Source organism: Aotus nancymaae, unplaced genomic scaffold (genome assembly GCF_030222135.1).
Source record: "Aotus nancymaae isolate 86718 unplaced genomic scaffold, 86718_ANA_hifiasm-v0.15.2.pri h1tg000010l, whole genome shotgun sequence".
NCBI classification, from domain to species: domain Eukaryota; kingdom Metazoa; phylum Chordata; class Mammalia; order Primates; family Aotidae; genus Aotus; species Aotus nancymaae.
In genome coordinates this window covers 38,200,771-38,218,821 of record NW_026988421.1, presented here as the reverse complement: position 1 = coordinate 38,218,821, position 18,051 = coordinate 38,200,771, and the positions used below count along the sequence as shown (strand labels likewise).

Sequence of the window (18,051 nt, the reverse complement as noted above, 5' to 3'; positions counted from 1 at the left end):
ATTAACCTGAACCTGGGTAAGTAACTTCACACGTTGAAAGACTTTGATTTCATCCTCTGTAATATGAGCACGGTGGTCTAGAACAGGTGTTCTCAAAAGTCCCTCCTAAACTCCTCTGGACAACAATGCTATTTAAATCCAAATTTTCAACAAAAAACAAAGTATCTCAGCTCTAGTCCTTTTATTAAATTGGTGCATAAGTAATGGTTTTGCCATTACTTTTATGGCTACATCACCAAGATGCATCAGCCTAATAGAAAACTTCACTAAGTCCCTTTGCATGAAGTCCAAAGAGAATCTTACTTAAAATGAATTCTATCTGACAGCACTTGCACTACATGGACACTAAGGACACATACAACAAAATTAGCCAGAGCTGTAGGACCTGAATTCAGTTATTCTACCTCTCAGGATTTCAGCTTCCTTATCTATAGAAATGAAGTGACTTTTAGATACAAATAATCCCTAAGAAAGCAGCCACCAAAACCCAAGGAAACCAATCAGCTTTATTAGAACAAGAAAGTATTATAGTTTGTAAAACCACATTCAAATACACTGATTGCTTTTACAATATAAACCATGTAAGTAAAGCTCCTCAAAATCTATTGTGTTGGTAGAAACTGGCAAAAAAAGAAGCAGTGTAGGACAGAATGGGTTTCTTTAAAAATTTTAACATACATTAGAGTAGATCACTATAGAAAGTCTCTTTTATTAATAGCTCAAAAAGTCTGTTAAAAAATAAAGTTGGTATTCTATGAAATAAACTTTGATTTAAATAAAATTACATTTGCCAGAATATTTTGAAAAAGTCATCAGAACTACTTAAGATATTTTCTTCCTTTTTTAGAAAAACTATTTCAATAAATGCACATACACAAAATTCTGCACACAAGACTCACGTGTTCTTTGTTTCTTAGACAAACTTGATACAGTTACCAACACAAACCAAGTCTGATAATATTCCGGCCACAACACAACCAAGTTCCTCCTCTGATCCTAAAATTGCTTCAAAATCCTAAGCTCCATTTTATGAAAAAGAAATAAGACATAATGTATATGTAATTTTTCCTGAAGCCAAATAAATAATACTCAATTTCTAATCAAATCTGTCCTCCTACAAATCTTTTGGCCATTTTTGCCTATCCAATAGCATCACCAGGGATGGAAAGAGAAGAGACCGAACTGAATCCAGTCCATTTGGCTCTTACAAGCATCATTGGTGAATGGTTTGCTGAGTAACAATGGCAGTCCCTATACTACTTGTCAATATCAGGTTTGAGGAAACGATGTGGATTTAATCTCCCCTAATCCTCATTCCAGTAGATAATTCACCAATAGCTAGTTGTATTCAGAGTCATCTTCTAGAGAAAGATAACAAGATCTATCTACATTATCAGCTCCCAAAACTCCCTGTAAGATTTTAGGTTATCCTGTAAGACTGAACTCCGGTAGGGAGTATGAGAATAAAGAGAGGGAATGTTAAAAAAAAAAAAAAAAAAAAAAAGGGCCTCTCCTCTCCTACCAAATGTAGCTTCCCTGCTCTACCACCTCCAAAAATAAGCACATAAATTCCAGAAAGTAAATTCCTCCTTTTCTCTATGAAACTAATCCCATCTTGCAACACCTCTTCATTTTATTAAAATAAGCAAACTTTAGAATAGGAAGAAATATACCTTAATATTAAAATCTTCCATTCCTGAAGGATCCTTGTGAAAATTCCTTGTGAAGATCCTCTCTCGTTAAAAACTTTCATATACACAATTTAGAAGTTTCAGGGACTCCCTTGAACTGTCAAAAGTTAAAAATCATTACTCTAGCCTAGAAAGTCATGTTCTTCTCAATAACCTCATCTCTTCTTCATGAATGGGAGCCACTCGAAACATCTGAAATGTAGAGATGAAGGCTGCAACTGTACCTGACACTATACCTCTGTCAAATAGTCGGTTCTCCCATCTTTTAGCACTCCTCAAAAGATTTCTGCTTCATTTCCTTGACCATCCAAATTGGGTCTTGTCGGAGGCCTTCCCCTCTCCCCTTTTTCTTTCTTTAACTGAGCCTAGAAGCTTACAGCCAAATCAACTTCTAAGTGAAGGATAAGTGTTTGCCTAGGAGCAAAAGCCACCGGTGAACACACACCCATACTACGCCTTTCCAACCCAAGATGCCCGGGACACTGCCAACTGCTATGGCTGTGGACTGGATCAGAAAGCAAGAACAGAAATAAGGACACTCTTCATTTCAACCTTTTTGTCTGGGGCACTTCCTGGGTTTTTCATTGGCATTTAACACCAAGACACAAGACTCATTTTTCATTAAAGTTGCAAGACTTTCACTTTGCCCAGTTTCAAATGATGTAATTGATCTGTATTGTCTTCTTAACCCAACTGGTGAAGGACACTACAGCTTTAAATATTTCAGTGCTAGCTAGCAAATAGACTCCATTGCAATATGGCTCTGAAGGTCATGTCCTATTGTCTCTTACCTCTGGAAAAAAAAAAATCCTTCTTGTAGGTAACATGGAAAGGACTGCCCTTAGAATTTCCACTCTTCCACCTACTTCGCTTACACAGTTTCGGGTGTTTATTGGAATCTCACACTCATGATTTTCCCAGCAGGGGCAATATGCTGATTGTTATTAATGATTCTAGCACCTTAGCGAGACATAAACACATGTGTTCACATTAGTTTAATTGAGCATATGCAACCATCTGAAATAGCACCACTCAAGGGTTGTTAACCTCTTTAAGATTAAAGCCAAGGTGGTTTGGGTGTGGACGGCTTGCAGGCGGCACCCCGAGCTCAGGATTGCATAACCTGCAATGTGTAGCTACTCAAAATGATAGGAGTCTCAGCCTACTCATTCTGGGACTATGCCGGCACCTTGCCATACACTTGCAGCTTTACTGTCAAACAAAGTCGAAATAAGAGGTACAAACACCAAGAAGGAGAAAATAAAGTAAAAGAAAAAGTGTTTTCTATCCTGAAGGGACGAATACGATTCCTCCAGCAATCACAATGTTCTCCCAATCTCATCCCCCGAGAATGCAACAGCCCCAGAGAAATGGAGGCTTCGAAAGGGGGCAGAGGAGCTGGACATTGCCGCCCTTTTAAAATAAAAGCGGGTTGACGATTAAAAGTCAGAGAAGGGGCAAAAGGAGCGGGGCAGGGGAAGGAGTGTGCAGGTGCATCAGAGTATTACCTGAAATGGCAACAGATTGTTACCATTATCGGTCCGGAAAGCGTTATCCTCCATCCAGGACTTGGAGGTGAGCGGCGCCGCACGAGGGAACTTGGGCGGCGCGATCACGTTGCTGGAGAAGGGCTTTTTGAGCGGCGAGATGGGGTTGAGCGGGGAAGGCACCCCGACACCCACACCAACGCCCACACCGACCGCCCGGCGAGGGTCCCGGCCCGCCTGCAGGCCGCCCCAGGGGTTAGACGGTGCGCTCCAGGCTGCGTTCACACTTTGGTGCGTGTTCCAGCTGGAGGAGGCCGACGAGGCGGCGGCTGCTGCAGCAGCGGCTGCAACCGCCGAAGACGAGGACGGCTTGCTGGTCATGATGGGCTGGTGGCCGTAAGCCGCGGCGGCACTCCTCTGCGCGTAGGGCGCCTGGTTGGGGCTGGCGGGCGAGCGGCGCTGCTGCGGGGGCTGCGCCTGCGGGGGCTGCGCTGGCTGTGCCGGCTGAGGCGCCGGCGGCGGCGGCTGCTGGTGGTGCTGGGTCTGCGCCAGGCCGATCTGCGGGGAGAAAGTGCCTCCGAAGACTGGGTTGACATGGTGCGGGAAGTTCTGGAAGAGCATGGTCCCGTTGACTGGGGTGATCCCCTGGAAGAAGCTGTCCTCCACCGCGTTCGTGGTGCCCGTGGACCAGGTGCTGCCGAAGGACGGCGACAGCGACGCGCCCGGCGCCGCAGGCTCCTGAGGCGGCGGCGGCGGCGGCGGCTGCTGAGGGGGCTGATGGAAACTCAAGCCTGGCAGGAGCGGTGATTCCATCTGCATCTTGTCCGGGCCGTTGGGGGCCTGCGGGGCAGCGGCTGGGCTGAGGGCCGGCACTGCGCTGTTTTCCTCCGGCTTGGGGGTCTCTGAGGAGAGGGGCGTGGACGGGGCTTCGGATATGCTGGACTCAGGCTGCTGCTGCTGCTGCGGCGGCGGCGGCGGCTGCTGTTGCTGCTGCTGCTGCTGCTGCTGCCGCTGCTGTTGCTGGGGCTGGGGCTGGGTTTTGCTTTTGTCCATCAGTAAATCATCCTGCATGGTTTGCGCAGCTGAAATGGGAAAAAAGAGAGACGCGTTATTATCAATGTGATCATTAATGTCCCTCGCTGAAACGGGCGGGTGTTTTACTTGCGAAAATCCATCGCCACCGCTACTAGCCAATTGCAATGCAAATCCATAATCTCCCATTTAGAAGAACAGGTCGGGCTGTTGGGTGGGGGTAGGGAAGGTGCCGAGCAAGGTCTGTAAAAATACTGTGAGAGCGTCTTCACCCTTTTAGATGTCTTGGTTCCTTTTCTGTATTAGTGAGAGATGTAATTATAAGACAGAAAGACAGCAATTTCGCCACGTCTCTTTTCCCTTCACCGGAACTCAGCGCGTTCGCCCTGCAATGAGAAACTGATTCTGGTTCCTGTTTTTTCCCAAGCACCACCCTCCCCCAGTTATTTGCATACGTCAATAAATACTGCTGCGTCCTTCAGCAAGGTTAAAAAGACATCACACACAGGACCCTTACTTCTCCCTTCCCCAGCTCGAACACTTAAAAAAAAAAAAAAAAGGCAGTATTAGCCCTCTTGATTAGCAAACTGCCTTCTTGCGTTGATAATTGTTTCATTTAGCTGCAGTGAACCACGAGGGAGGAAATCCTTGGCATTTGTTAGAAGGACTCAGCTGCACAATCATTCTCTGGCCTCCCAGTAGCTGCAGCTACTCCATTTTGTTAGGAGACAGTTAAAAAAAGAAAAAACGTTTTTAAAGAGGTAAAAACCTACTGAAACGTTTGGAACTGCCTGCTTCTTGTTTCTCTAAGGATTATGGTTTTACTGCTTATTCCTCAATTTTCTTGTCTCCAATTCTGCCGCACAAGAGATTTCTTGGCATCTCAGTGCTTCAGGTCTCAACAGGAGCCTAAGAATTTCTCTGCAGAGTGAAGAAATGCTTCTGGTTGGATTTAAGGTCAGAGAGAGAGTGCGCCCCAGCGAGTGAGCGCCTGTGAGATAGGGTGGGGGTGGGGCTTTAAAAAAATCCCTCGGCGATTTAAGTAGACAGTCAAGATAATTCTGGGGTTGCCAGATTTTCAATTTTGAATCCTCCTGCTGCTGTCTTGGTCACAAGACTTTGGCAAATTTAGAAGCCATTCTCTTATCACTAGTATTAGCAGCGAAACACTATGGTTTGAAGACCCTTAATTACCATATGCTAGCAAAAGTGTTAAAAATAGAGAGTACAAAGTCCCAAATTCTTATACATTGTAATTATAGTGCATTTCCATCACTGCTTCATTTAGCCATATAAGGAGTGTATGGTATTTTCCATTTCACATAGAAGGGCTATAGTCACCTCTACCATAACAGCCTGTTTTCTTATTCAAGGATGAAAATTACTAATCATTCAAAGCCTGGAGATTGCCATACATGTAGTTAGCTGGTCCTTATAACATGTTAATTGCTTTAAATATATGAATATCACGGTGCTGAGACCTTGAAAACAAATATTTTTGAAATGTTAAAGGAGTATATGACCAAACATATAATTATTTTTAGATGATGATTCAGTACAATTGCAACAAAGTTATTAATAAATGTATGCAGTTACTTAATTAACCCAGATATTTCTAGAGGAATCTTTCTCAGGATACTTGTGAGAAGGCATTCAGATACATTGACATCCTCATGATAATAACTATTGTTAAAATCAGTGTATCAGATAATGAAAATATTAACTATTATGCAAAATTATCAGACAAGAAATGGGATTAAAAGTAGTTATTTTATTAAAGACTATCATTAAAATGGTTCATTAATATCCTTTATTTCAAAGTTTCATACACAAAATATGAAGGGCCTTTAGCTCACCACTATTTTGTGTATGAAAATTCACAGCCACTTCACTCTCCCTTCTATTCCTCATCCCCCTGCCATTCCTCCCTTCACCCTCTCCCAGGGAAAAAACCCAACTCAGTATAATATACAACACAGATTGTCAGCTACTACCAAATCTGTTTAAGAGATTGCTTTTATGTTCCTCAGTTCCCTTGGTCTAAAACAATAGCTTTGATCAATATTGTAAAATACAATACAAAGAGGCAAATGAAGCTTGGATTTTGACAGCACAAAGTTCTATTGGTGCCAAAGATGGTCATAGAAAGAGACATTTTCATACTTGGTTTAAACAGTGCTGCAGTAAACCATTATAATCTGGGATTTGAGTCACTTCCAGTGAGCTAGAATTGTCTCTATAATAGCCATATCATCATGGCTGAAATAGGCATTTGATTATAATTTTAATATCACTCTGCTTTTCCAATTGCTTGACTCAAGGCTTGTTGTTAATGCCTTCAGTTTAAACTACATGCTCTTCGTGGAAAAATTAATGCTGTACCTCAGCAAAAAAGCCAAAAAGTAAGCTGGACTCAGAACATTTTATAATAGCTTTAATCAATATTAATATATTCATTGAATTTTAAAAATTTTACACCAGGAACACCTATTTCTCTTCTCAACAATCCTTAAAAAGGTAAATTTCACTTTCTGCATAAATTCACTCTGTCAAGGTCAAGACACACCTTTAATAAATAAGACCCTTTCAAACAAAAGGTAAGCAATAGATTAAGATAATATTTACAAAGGTAATATGCAGTGTCTCTCAGCAACTGCCTGTATAGTTTGTTTTGTGTTCTTGGGGTTGTTTCTTGGTTTTTGGGTTTTTTCAGTTTTGTTTTTGCTTATTTACAGCGAAGTGAGAAATAGATACCTTCTTCCCCTCCCCCACCACACACAATAGATACTCTTTTACATGCAATAACCCAATTTCAAGTAACAAAATCTTAGTAGCAGTTACCTTTGAGTGTCCAGTTTTTAAGAATCGATAAAATTTAAAAGTATACAGTATTTATTTTCTTCTTTCAGGTTGATTATGTGACCGCTCTGGCAAAAGCACTTTGACAACTGTAAGAAGAAAGGGCATGCGCAAACAGGGAACTGTGGGGGCTGAAGTCCTTCACAAGGTACTCGGTCTGACTTCAGCACGTTCGGCCAGGAAAGGAGGAAGTCTCACAAATACAGATTCTGAGGGGGAAAAGGTTGTGTCCTGATTATAATAGATTCTCCTAACCAATCTAAATCATGAGTTGTTGAAATAAAAGGGAGAAAAATAAACTGGTTTGTCAACTTGCCATAGGAAGCCAGGATAAAGGGAAACTGAATTGTAGTACTCAGAATAAATAAACCAAGCAGAGCTACCTTAAATGGTTAGAATGTTAATGACTGGGTAGCCAGCAATAGGAATCCTACTAGAAAGAGACTGGGGTGGAGAGGAACAGGCAAGGGAGGGGTAACTACTAGAGAATGTTAGATACTTGAAATCTAACCATACTTAAACACTTAAAAATTTTTTTTTAATTTTTCAGCAGAGATGGCATAAAAGAATCACTTCTAATATAGAATAAAAAAACACCTTAATATTAAATGTGTTATTAACCCTGGAGGTCAGGTGAAAATAGATTTTAGTCACAAATTTTTGATATCCACCAGATTTCTTTGTATTTTAGTTTTCAATGCAGGAACAAATCACTTATTTTAAAATTGTACCTGTTAAGCTCTGAATCAACTCATTTCTTTATTTTTATGTGTCAAAATAAAAGTTTATGCCAGGTGTGGTGGCTCACACCTGTAATCTCAGCACTTTGGGAGGTCGAGGTGGGCGGATCGCAAGGTCAGGAGTTCCAGACCAGCCTGGCCAACGTGGTGAAACCCTGTCTCTACTAAAGATACAGAAAACTAGCCAGGAGTGGTGGCACCCTCCAGGAGACTGAGGCAGGAGAATCGCTTAAACCCAGGAGGCTGAGGTCACAGTGAGCCGAAATCGTGCCACTGCATTCCAGCCTGGGTGACAGGGCAAGACTCCGTCTCAAAAAATAATAATAATAAATAAATAATAAAAGTTTACCTTGCATTATTCATACCCAAGTAAAATTCAATTCATTCTAAAATATTTGGTGAAACATTTAAAAATAATTGTATATGTGTAGTATTTCACTGCATAAGACAATGACTTTTTTCTTCAAGACAAGAGTAGATACAGTTTCTTCTTCTTTTTTTTTTTTCTTGAGACGGAGTCTTGCCCTGTTGCCCAGGCTGGAGTACAGTGGTGTGATCTCAGCTCACTGTAACCTCCGCCTCTCAGGTTCAAGCGATTATCCTGCCTTAGCCTCCCAAGTAGCTGGGACTACAGGAACATTGTCACCACACCCAGTTAATTCTTTGTATTTTTAGTAGAGACGGGGTTTCACTGTGTTAACCAGGATGGTCTCCATCTCCTGACCTGGTAATCCACCCGCCTCGGCCTCCCAAAGTGCTAGGATTACAGCTGTGAGCCCTTAAGCCCTGCCCAGTTTCTTTTCTTTTTTTTCTTTTTATTTTTAAAAAGATGAAGTTTCACCATATTGGTCAGACAGGTCTAGAACTCCTGACCTCAGGTGATCCACCCGCCTCGGCCTCCCAAAGTGCTGGGATTACAGGCGTGAGCCACCGCGCCCGGCTGCCCCGCCCAGTTTCTATTAAAAACTTTTTTTTTAGTGTGGTTTTTCCTATAACCTCATGATTCCAAGGCTGGAATCTCACAACATATAAAAAATCAACTGTTATTATCTATAGCTTCTAAGAGCAATAGTTCAAGAACCAGTTTGTTCTTGTAGGCAGAAGATATTTCTTGTGGCATTTGGTTCAGTGCCACTCACCCAAAGGGTTAGGAATAAATGTCAGTTGTTGACTATGCTGATTGAACTTGTAACTGAAAATGTTAAGCATCATTTAAAATTGTCTTAATTTTCTATTTCCCTTCTTCACCAATCAGAACTGAAGTATTACGATAAACCACTGATTTGTAGCATATTGAAATCTTTGTTTCTAGTTATTTCTTAAAAAACAAAACAAAACAGGCCAGGCGTGGTGGCTCATGCCTGTAATCCAAGCACTTTGGAGGCCAAGGCGTGTGGATCAGGTGAGATCGGGAGTTCAAGACCAACCTGACCAACAGGGTGAAACCCCGTCTTTTTTTTTCTTTCTTTCTTTTTCTTTCTTTTTTTTTTTCTTTCTTGATCCCAGGAGGTGGTGATTTTTTTTTTCTTTCCTGAAACCCCGTCTTAAAAAAAAAAAAAAACTAATAATTTAAGAAAATAATCATTTTTTTTTTTTTGAGACAAAGTCTCGCTTTGTCGCCCAGGCTGGACTGAGGGGTGCAATCTCAGGTCACTGCAACCTCCACCTCCCAGGTTCAAGCCATTCTCCTGTCTCAGACTCCTGAGTACCTGGTATCACAGATGCGTGCCATCATGCCCAGCTAATTTTTGTATTTTTACTAGAGATGGGGTTTCACCATGTTGGTCAGGCTGGTCTGGAACTCCTGACTTCGTGATCCGCCCACTTTAGCCTCCCAAAGTGCTGGGATTACAGGCATGAGCCACCACACCCGGTCGAAAATCTATTTTTTGACCCCCTAAGATTCTAGCCTAAGTCTTCAAGAAAAGAATCATTTTGAATGAATCCACCAAAAGATCTACGTTAAATAACTGCTTACTTATTCCTACTGTGACCTTAGCTTCTATTTCCCATTTTTTCTCTTCCTCTATCCTCCTAAAGAAAGCTCCACTTTTGCGAAGCTGCTGTACTCACCATTTGCATTCTAGAATTTGCAAGGATCAACTCAAGGTTAATTTTATCCTGAAGACTTTCCTACCAAACTTTTGCCACATTTTCAAGTACTCTAACTAAAATAAAATAAATCCTTCATGACATCCTTACAACTTTAAGAAATAGATTTTTGAGGCCGGGCACGGTGGCTCACACCTGTAATCCCAGCACTTTGGGAGGCTGAGGCAGGTGGATCACTTGAGATCAGGAGTTTGAGATCTGCCTGGTCAACATGGTGAAACCCCGTCTCTGAAAAAATAAATAAATAAATAAAAAGAAAGAGATAGATTTTTTTCATGCCTGTAATCCCAGCACTTTGGGAGGCCGAGGTGGGCGGATCACAAGGTCAAAAGATCGACCAAGACCAACCTGACCAACATGGCAAAATCCCATCTCTACTATAAAAATACAAAAATTAGCTGGCTGTGGTGGTGAGTGATTGTAGTCCCAGCTACTCAGAGGCTGAGGAAGGAGAATCTCTTGAACCCAGAAGGCGAAGGTTGCAGTGAGCCAAGATCGCACCACTGCACTCCAGCCTGGCAACAGAGCAAGACTCTGTCTCAGAAACAGAAAAAAACAGATTTTTAAAATTATTTGAAATTAGGATATCAACTTTTAATCAGTAATGTGGAAATTTTTAAGTTATTCCTTTCAAAGTTATGACCTTGAAATGATTTCTCTAGGCTTTATTAATTCACCTGACTCCAAGTGCAGGCCTACTAATAATATGCACAACAGAGAAAAATAAACTTTGGCTCTAACCCTTGTTAAATCGTAATTAACACTGCCCATACTTAAAGGGATTGTACTGTATTGAAAAATAAACTAATCTCTGCTCTTTTTTTTCCTAAAATGAGCCTCAAATGTAAAAAGAAAATTACTCAAGCATTAAAACCAAGGTATAAATACACATGAAGCAAAGAAAAAATTATAAGCAAACCCTCAACAAGGACAAAGCCCTTTTCGTTAAACTTTTTTTTTTGACAAAGCCCTTTTCTACTGAAATGTTTTTCACTTAACCATAAAAGAGGTACCTTTTTTTTTTTTTGAGACAGAGTCTCACTCTGTCGCCCAAGTTGGAGTGCAGTGGCACAATCTTGGCTCACTGCAACCTCTGGCTCACTGCAACCTCTGCCTCCCAGATTCATGCAATTCTCCTGCCTCAGCCTCTTGAGTAGCTGGGACTACAGGCACGCACCACCAGGCCCAGCTAATTTTTATTTTGATTTTATTTTATTTATATATTTTATTTTGAGACAGAGTTTCGCTCTTATTGTCCAGTCTGGAATACAGTGGCACAATCTTGGCTCACCATACCCTCCGTCTCCCAGGTTCAAGCAATTCTCCTGCCTCAGCCTCCCGAGTAGCTGGGATCACAGGCATGTACCATCACGCCTGGCTAATTCTGTATTTTTCAAAGAGACAGGGTTTCTCCATGTTGGTCAGGCTGGTCTCGAACTCCTGACCTCAGGTAATCTGCCTGCCTTGGCCTCCCAAAGTGCTGGGATTACAGGCTAATTTTTATACCTTAAGTAGTGATGGAGTTTCACCTTGTTGGCCAGGCTGGTCTCGAACTACTGACCTCAAGAGATCTGCCTGCCTCGGCCTTCCAAAGGCTAGGATTACAGGTGTGAGCCACTGCACCCAGCCAAAAAAAGAGGCACTTTCTGAAATTTTGTCTTCAAATCACAGAACTTCACCATAAACCATCGGCCCACTTTTTTTTTCTTTTTCTTTTTTTTTTTTGAGAAAGAGTCTTGCTCTGTCTCCTAGGCTGGAGTGCAGTGGCATGATCTTAGCTCATTCAACCTCTGCCTCACAGCATAAACCCCTTTCAAGTAGCCATTAAAGGCTATAAAAATACTTCAGAGTTAACTCACTGAGATCTATAGTTATTCCTCGGTATCTTGCGGGCTTAGTTCCAAACCCCACCCCACCAAATAATAAAATCCATGGATGCTCAAGTAAGTCCCTCATATAAAATGGCATAGTATTTGCATATAACCTATGCATATCCTCCTATATACTTTAAATCATCTCTAGGTTACTTATAATACCTAATACAATGTAAGTGCTATGTAAATAGTTGTTATACTATATTGTTTAGGGAATAATGACAAGAAAAAAGTCTTTACATGTTCAGTACAAACGCAACCATTCACTTTTTTCCCAAATGTTTTTGATCTGTGGTTGGTTGAATCAAAAGATATGTGGAGACGGAACTCACAGATAAGAAGGGACAACTGTATATGGGTCATATATATCATTTTGAGCTTCCTTCCTTTTTTCCTTCCCTACTTACATCCCTAGCACAATGCTATGTCCTGGTAGTTGGTAGGTATACTATACATGCTTGCTGAGTATATGGATAAATGGATGGATGAATAAAGCAAAGTTTTTTTTTTATTATTTAAAGCAGCCAAGTTCAAGTAAGTATTAAATTCATTTAGAAATATTAAATCCATTTAGAGGGAAATGAATTTTCCCTCAGCTGCAAGGATGAGAAGGGGAGTGGTATAAAACAGAAAACCACTTTGGCTCTTATGATGTTCAGACAAGAAAAGAGTAGACTATTTGATTATCATCATGAAATAACAGACACATACCCCACCCCTCCATAGAAACTGTTTCTCCAAGGTTGCAACAGACAATCTGAGCTAAGTCCAATAGATGCTTGTCAGTCTATCTTGCTTGACCTTGCAGCAACATTGACATAACTGACCACTTTCTGGATATACAGTTATAAATAGCATTAACAATATTTCAGTCAAACTACATATATAATGGTGGTCCCAAAGACTATAATGAAGCTGAAAAATTCCAATCACCTCCTCACATTGTAGCTGTCAGTGTCATAGTGCAAATGCATTACTCATTTATTTGTGGTAATACTGGTGTAAACAAAGCCACTCTGCTGCCAGTTGTATAAAATTACAGCACATACAATTATGTACAGTACCAAATACTTGGTAATTACAATAAATGACTGTTACTGGGTTCATGTATTTACTTTTTACCATTATTTTACAGTGTACTCTTTAGTAGAAAGGTGATGCATGCCTGTAATCCCAGCTACTCAAGAGGCTGAGACAGGAGCATCAGTTGAACTTGGGAGGTGGAGGTTACAGTGAGCCAAGATCATGCCATTGCACTCTAGCCTGGGCAACAGAGTGAGACTCTGTCTCAATAATAAAAATAAAAAATAAAAAAATAAAAATAATTAGGAATTGTAAGAGTTCATAAAAGTTTATAGAATAAGGGTATAAAAAATATTTTTGGGCCAGGTGAGGTGGCTCATGCCTGTATTCCCAGCACTTTAGGAGGCCGAGGCAGGGAGATCACTTGAGGTCAGGAAGTCAAGACCAGCCTGGTCAACATGGTGAAACCCTGTCTCTACTAAAAATACAAATAAATTAGCTGGGCGTGGTGCCAGGTACCTGTAGTCCCAGCTACTCAGGAGGCAGAAGCAGGAGAATCACTTGAACTCGGGAAGCAGGGGTTGCAGTGAGCCGAGATTGCACCACTGTACTCCAGCCTGGACGACAGAGTGAGACTCTGTCTCAAATATAAATATAAATATATATATATTGTACAGCTATACAATGTATTTGTATTTTAAGCTGTAATTACAAGAGTCCAATCTTTTAAAACATTAAAAAGTTTAAAAACTTAAAAGATTGCAATAAGCTAAGGTCAATTTTCTTGGAGCAGGGGTCAATTTATTATCAAAGAAAAGTTATTTTTATAAATTTAGTGTAGCCTAAGTGTCAATATATAAAGTCTACAGTAGTATATAGCAAAATCCTACGCCTTCACGTTCATTCACTGCTCACTCACTGACTCACACCAGAACAACTTCCCTTCCTACAAGCTCAATTCATGGTAAATGCCCTACATATGTGTACCATTTTTTAAATCTTTTATACTGTTTTTATGTTTGTTTGTTTTTTTGAGACAGAATCTCACTCTGTTGCCCAGGCTGGAGTGCAGTGGCACAATCTCAGCTCACTGCAACCTCTGCCTCCCAGGTTCAAGCAATTTTCGTGCCTTAGCCTCCTGAGTAGCTGGGACCACAGGTGCCTGCCACCAAATATGGCTAATTATTTTTGTATTTTTAGCAGAGACAGAGTTTCGCCATGTTGCCCCAGCTGGTCTTGAACTCTATTTTTTTTTTCTTTTTTTTCCTTTTACTTTTTTTTTTTTTTTTTTTTAAGACAGGGTTTCACCATGTTAGCCAGGCTGGTCTTAAACTCCTGACTTCAGGTGATCCACCTGCCTTGGCCTCCCAAACAGCTGAGATTTCAGGCGAGAGCCACCACGCCCAGCCTGGTCTTGAACTCTTGAGCTCAGGCAATCCACCTGCTTCAGCCTCCCAAAGTGCTAGGATTACAGGCATGAACCACCGTGCCCAGCCTATTCTGTATTTTTACTGTGCCCTTCTGAAGTTTAGATATACAAATACTTATCATTGTGTTACAACTGCCTACCGCATTCTGTAGGGTAACATGCTGAATGGGTTTGTAGGCTAGGAGCAAAAGGGTGTACTATATAGCTTATGTGTACAGTAGGCTATCCCATCTAGGATTGTCATAATTTTTTAAATTTTTCAAAAAAATAAAAAGTTTAACAAGTTAAAAGATTGCAATAAGCTAAGGTCAATTTTCTTGGAGCAGGGGTCAATTTATTATCGAAGAAAAGTTATTTTTATAAATTTAGTGTAGCCTAAGTGTCTATGTTTATAAAGTCTACAGTAATATATAGTAAAATCCTACGCCTTCACGTTCATTCACTGCTCACTCACTGACTCACACCAGAACAACTTCCCTTCCTGCAAGCTCAATTCATGGTAAGTGCCCTATACATGACAACTGACACAACAACAAAATTGCCTAACGATGCATTTCTCAGAAAGTATCCGCTTTGTTGTTAAGCAACACATGACTGTACCTTCCCCTTTCCTCCTTCCTTTATGCTGTCCTTTCTTGGTTTTCTAACATGTGGAATTGTATGTGCTGTCTCTGTCTTTTTTGCTAACTGACTTTAAATACTGAGTTCCTCCAGACTCTATCCCAGGCCCTCTTCTCATCCTATATGAGTGGCTTTCCCAACTATAAAGAAAGAACCAAGCTTATCTTATCTTACTGATAGAGAGCTGTATTTGCAACACTTATCACTGTGCCTCCCATGTAAGAAATAGGAATTCAGTAAGTATTTGTTGAATTAAAAATTAAATGTATATACAAAAGGCCAAAAGTGCCAAGGTAATCTAGGTGGCAACAAACAAACCTAGAAGACTTACACTATCAGATATTAAGACCTGTATATAGCTGCCGGGGGGAGGGGAGAGGAGGGCACCTAGGCTCTCCTTTTCTCTCCCCTCCTCAAAAAAAAAAAAAAGAAAGAAAGAAAAAAAAGACCTGTATATATTAAGATATATAGACATATATCTTAATATATATATAGATACATATCTTAATATATATATAGATATATATCTTAATATATATGTTAAGACCCGTATATATTAAAATATAAATAAATAAATTATTAAAACCTAAAGGACTTACACTATCAGATATTAAGACTCATATAATGTGTGGTTATTGGAACAGGATAAACAAATAGACAAACAGAACAAAATTAAAAGTCTAGAAATAGGTGGATCTATGTATGATCCCCAGAATTCCAAAAACAGTAATACTGCAGTAATGAAAAGACTGTCTTTTCAATAAAGGGTATTGGAGTCAACTGAACATCCATATGTCAAAAAAGAGACCTTTACCCTTACAACAACCTAAACAAAAATAAATTCCAAATGGACTGTAGCCCTAATTGTAAAATATAATCAATAAAGCCCTTAAAAGAAAATCTAGGAGAATATCTTCACAATGTTAGGTTAAGCAACAGTTTCTTAAACAGGTCACATCCTGGAACGGGACACCAATAGAAAGAAAAAAGGCCAGATGTGGTGGTGGGTGCCTGTATTCCCAGTTACTAGGGAGACTGAGGCATGAGAATAGCTTGAAACTAGGAAGCAGAGGTTGCAGTGAGTCAAGATCATGCCACTGCACTCCAGCCTGTGTGACTGAGCAACACTCCATCTTAAAAAAGAAAAAAAGGTCACAAAACCAGTAACCATAAGTAAGACAGTATTAGAATAAAAACTCAAAATGGGAGAAAATATGCTCTATCTATATATATATAGATTTTTTTCAACAAAAGACTTTAACCAGAATATATAAAGAACTCCTACAAATAAATAAATCAATAAGAGTAAATATTCCCTCAAGAACAGGCAAAATACTTCACCAAAAGATATTCAAATGACCAAAAAACATCTGAAAAGGTGCTCTATCTCACTAATCAACAACAACAACAAAAAAAGCAGAATAAAACCGGAATGGCTAAAACTGGAAAAGGCAGACAATACCAAGCATTAGCAAGGATGTGGAGCAACTCCCCCTTTTTTAAGCAACCCATTTTTCATACACTGCTAGTAAAAGCATAATTTAGTATAACTATACAACCATATTGCAAAATCATTTAGCAGTATCTATTAAAGCTAAACATTCACAAACCTTATGACCCAGCAATTTAGCCTCTAGATATACACCCATAGAAATGCAGACATGTTCACCAAAAGATATGTTCAAAGCAGCATTATTCGTAACAGCCAAACCTGAAAACAACCCAAACATCCATCTATAATAAAATGGATAAATTTGTGATAGACTCATATAATGGAATATGATGAGGCAAAGATAATAGATGCCAAGATTTTTATTTTTATTTTTTGTAGCTTGCACTACAGGTGCCTGCCACCATGCCTGGCTAATTTTTGTATGTTTTTGTAAAGATGAGGGTTTTGCCATGTTGCCCAGGCTCATCTCGAATTCCTGAGCTCAAGTGATCCTCCCACCTCGGCCTCCCAAAGTGCTAGGATTACATGCATGAGCTACTGTGCCTGGCCTGACTCCAACTATATAGAACCACATACATAAATTGCATGAATGCAATGCTGAGTGAAATGTCTGATGCAAAAAAGTATATACTATATACTATATGTTTCCCCTTAAAGTGATTCCACTTAAAGTTTGTTTCTTTTTTTTTGAGACAGGGTCTCACTCTGTTGCCTAGGCTGGAGTGAGGTAGTGTGATGACCGCTCACTCCAACCTCCAACTTAAAGTTATAATAAAACTAATTTATGGTATTAGAAGTCAACATAGTAATTACCTTTACAGGGAAATAATGATTTCTAGGGAACATAAAAGGGGACTTCAGTGATGCTGGTGACATACTCACTCTGTGTTGAACTGGGTGCTGTTATACAGATGTGTTCACTTTGAAAATTCAGTAAACTAGGCTAGCTGCGATGGCTCATGCCTGTAATCCCAGCACTTTGGGAGGCTGAGGCGGGCAGATCACAAGGTCAAGAGATCAAGACCATCTTGGCTAACATGGTGAAACTGCGCCTCTACTAAAAATACAAAAATTAGGCCAGGTGCAGTGGCTCAAGCCTGAAATCCCAGCACTTTGGGAAGGCCAAGGTGGGCAGATCATGAGGTCAGGAGTTCGAGACCAGCCTGGCCAACATGGTGAAACCCCGTCTCTACTAAAAACACAAAAATTAGCTGGGCGTGGTGGCAGGTGCCTATAATCCCAGCTACTCAGGAGGCTGAAGGAGGAGAATTGTTTGAACCTGGGAGGCAGGGGTTGCAGTGAGCCAAGATCGTGCCATTGCACTCTAACATGGGGGACAGGGCAAGACTCCCTCTCAAAAAAAAAAAAAAAAATACAAAAGTACAAAAAGTAGCTGGGCGTGGTGGTACAGGCCTGTAATCCCAGCTACTCGGGAGGCTGAGGTGGGAGACTTGCTTGAACCTGGGAGGCAGAGGTTGCAGTAAGCTGAGATCATACCACTGCACTCCAGCCTGGGCAACAGAACAAGACTCCATCTCAAAAAAAAAAAGAAAGAAAGAAATGATAAGTAATTTGCCCAAGGTGACATAACTAGTAGGTGTATAAGCCCATGTCTATTTAGAGCTTATATTTATAGCTCATTTTCCAAGGCTTAACTCTTATCCCTCACCAACTGCCACACCCAGGCATAACTAGGAATAACTTCAGTGCCTACATTTTCTTTACAATCA

The 18,051-nt window shown here is 40.5% G+C and overlaps 1 protein-coding gene across 7 annotated transcripts in view; it reads right to left on the bottom strand.

Annotated features, from left to right (window-relative positions):
- The window catches only part of CPEB3 (cytoplasmic polyadenylation element binding protein 3), a 239,308-nt gene that overhangs the window by 193,581 nt on the left and 27,676 nt on the right, over window positions 1–18,051 (bottom strand). For 3 of the 7 annotated variants that reach the window (XM_012454774.2, XM_012454776.2, XM_012454775.2), the window contains exons 1-2: window positions 4,483–4,721; window positions 3,200–4,260 (exon numbers count right to left, since the gene is read on the bottom strand). In XM_012454774.2, coding sequence (XP_012310197.2) covers window positions 3,200–4,249 — 1,050 coding nt within the window. In that variant the 5' untranslated portion in view covers window positions 4,250–4,260; window positions 4,483–4,721. The other 4 variants (XM_012454770.2, XM_012454772.3, XM_012454773.2 and 1 more) reach the window with 4 other exon arrangements.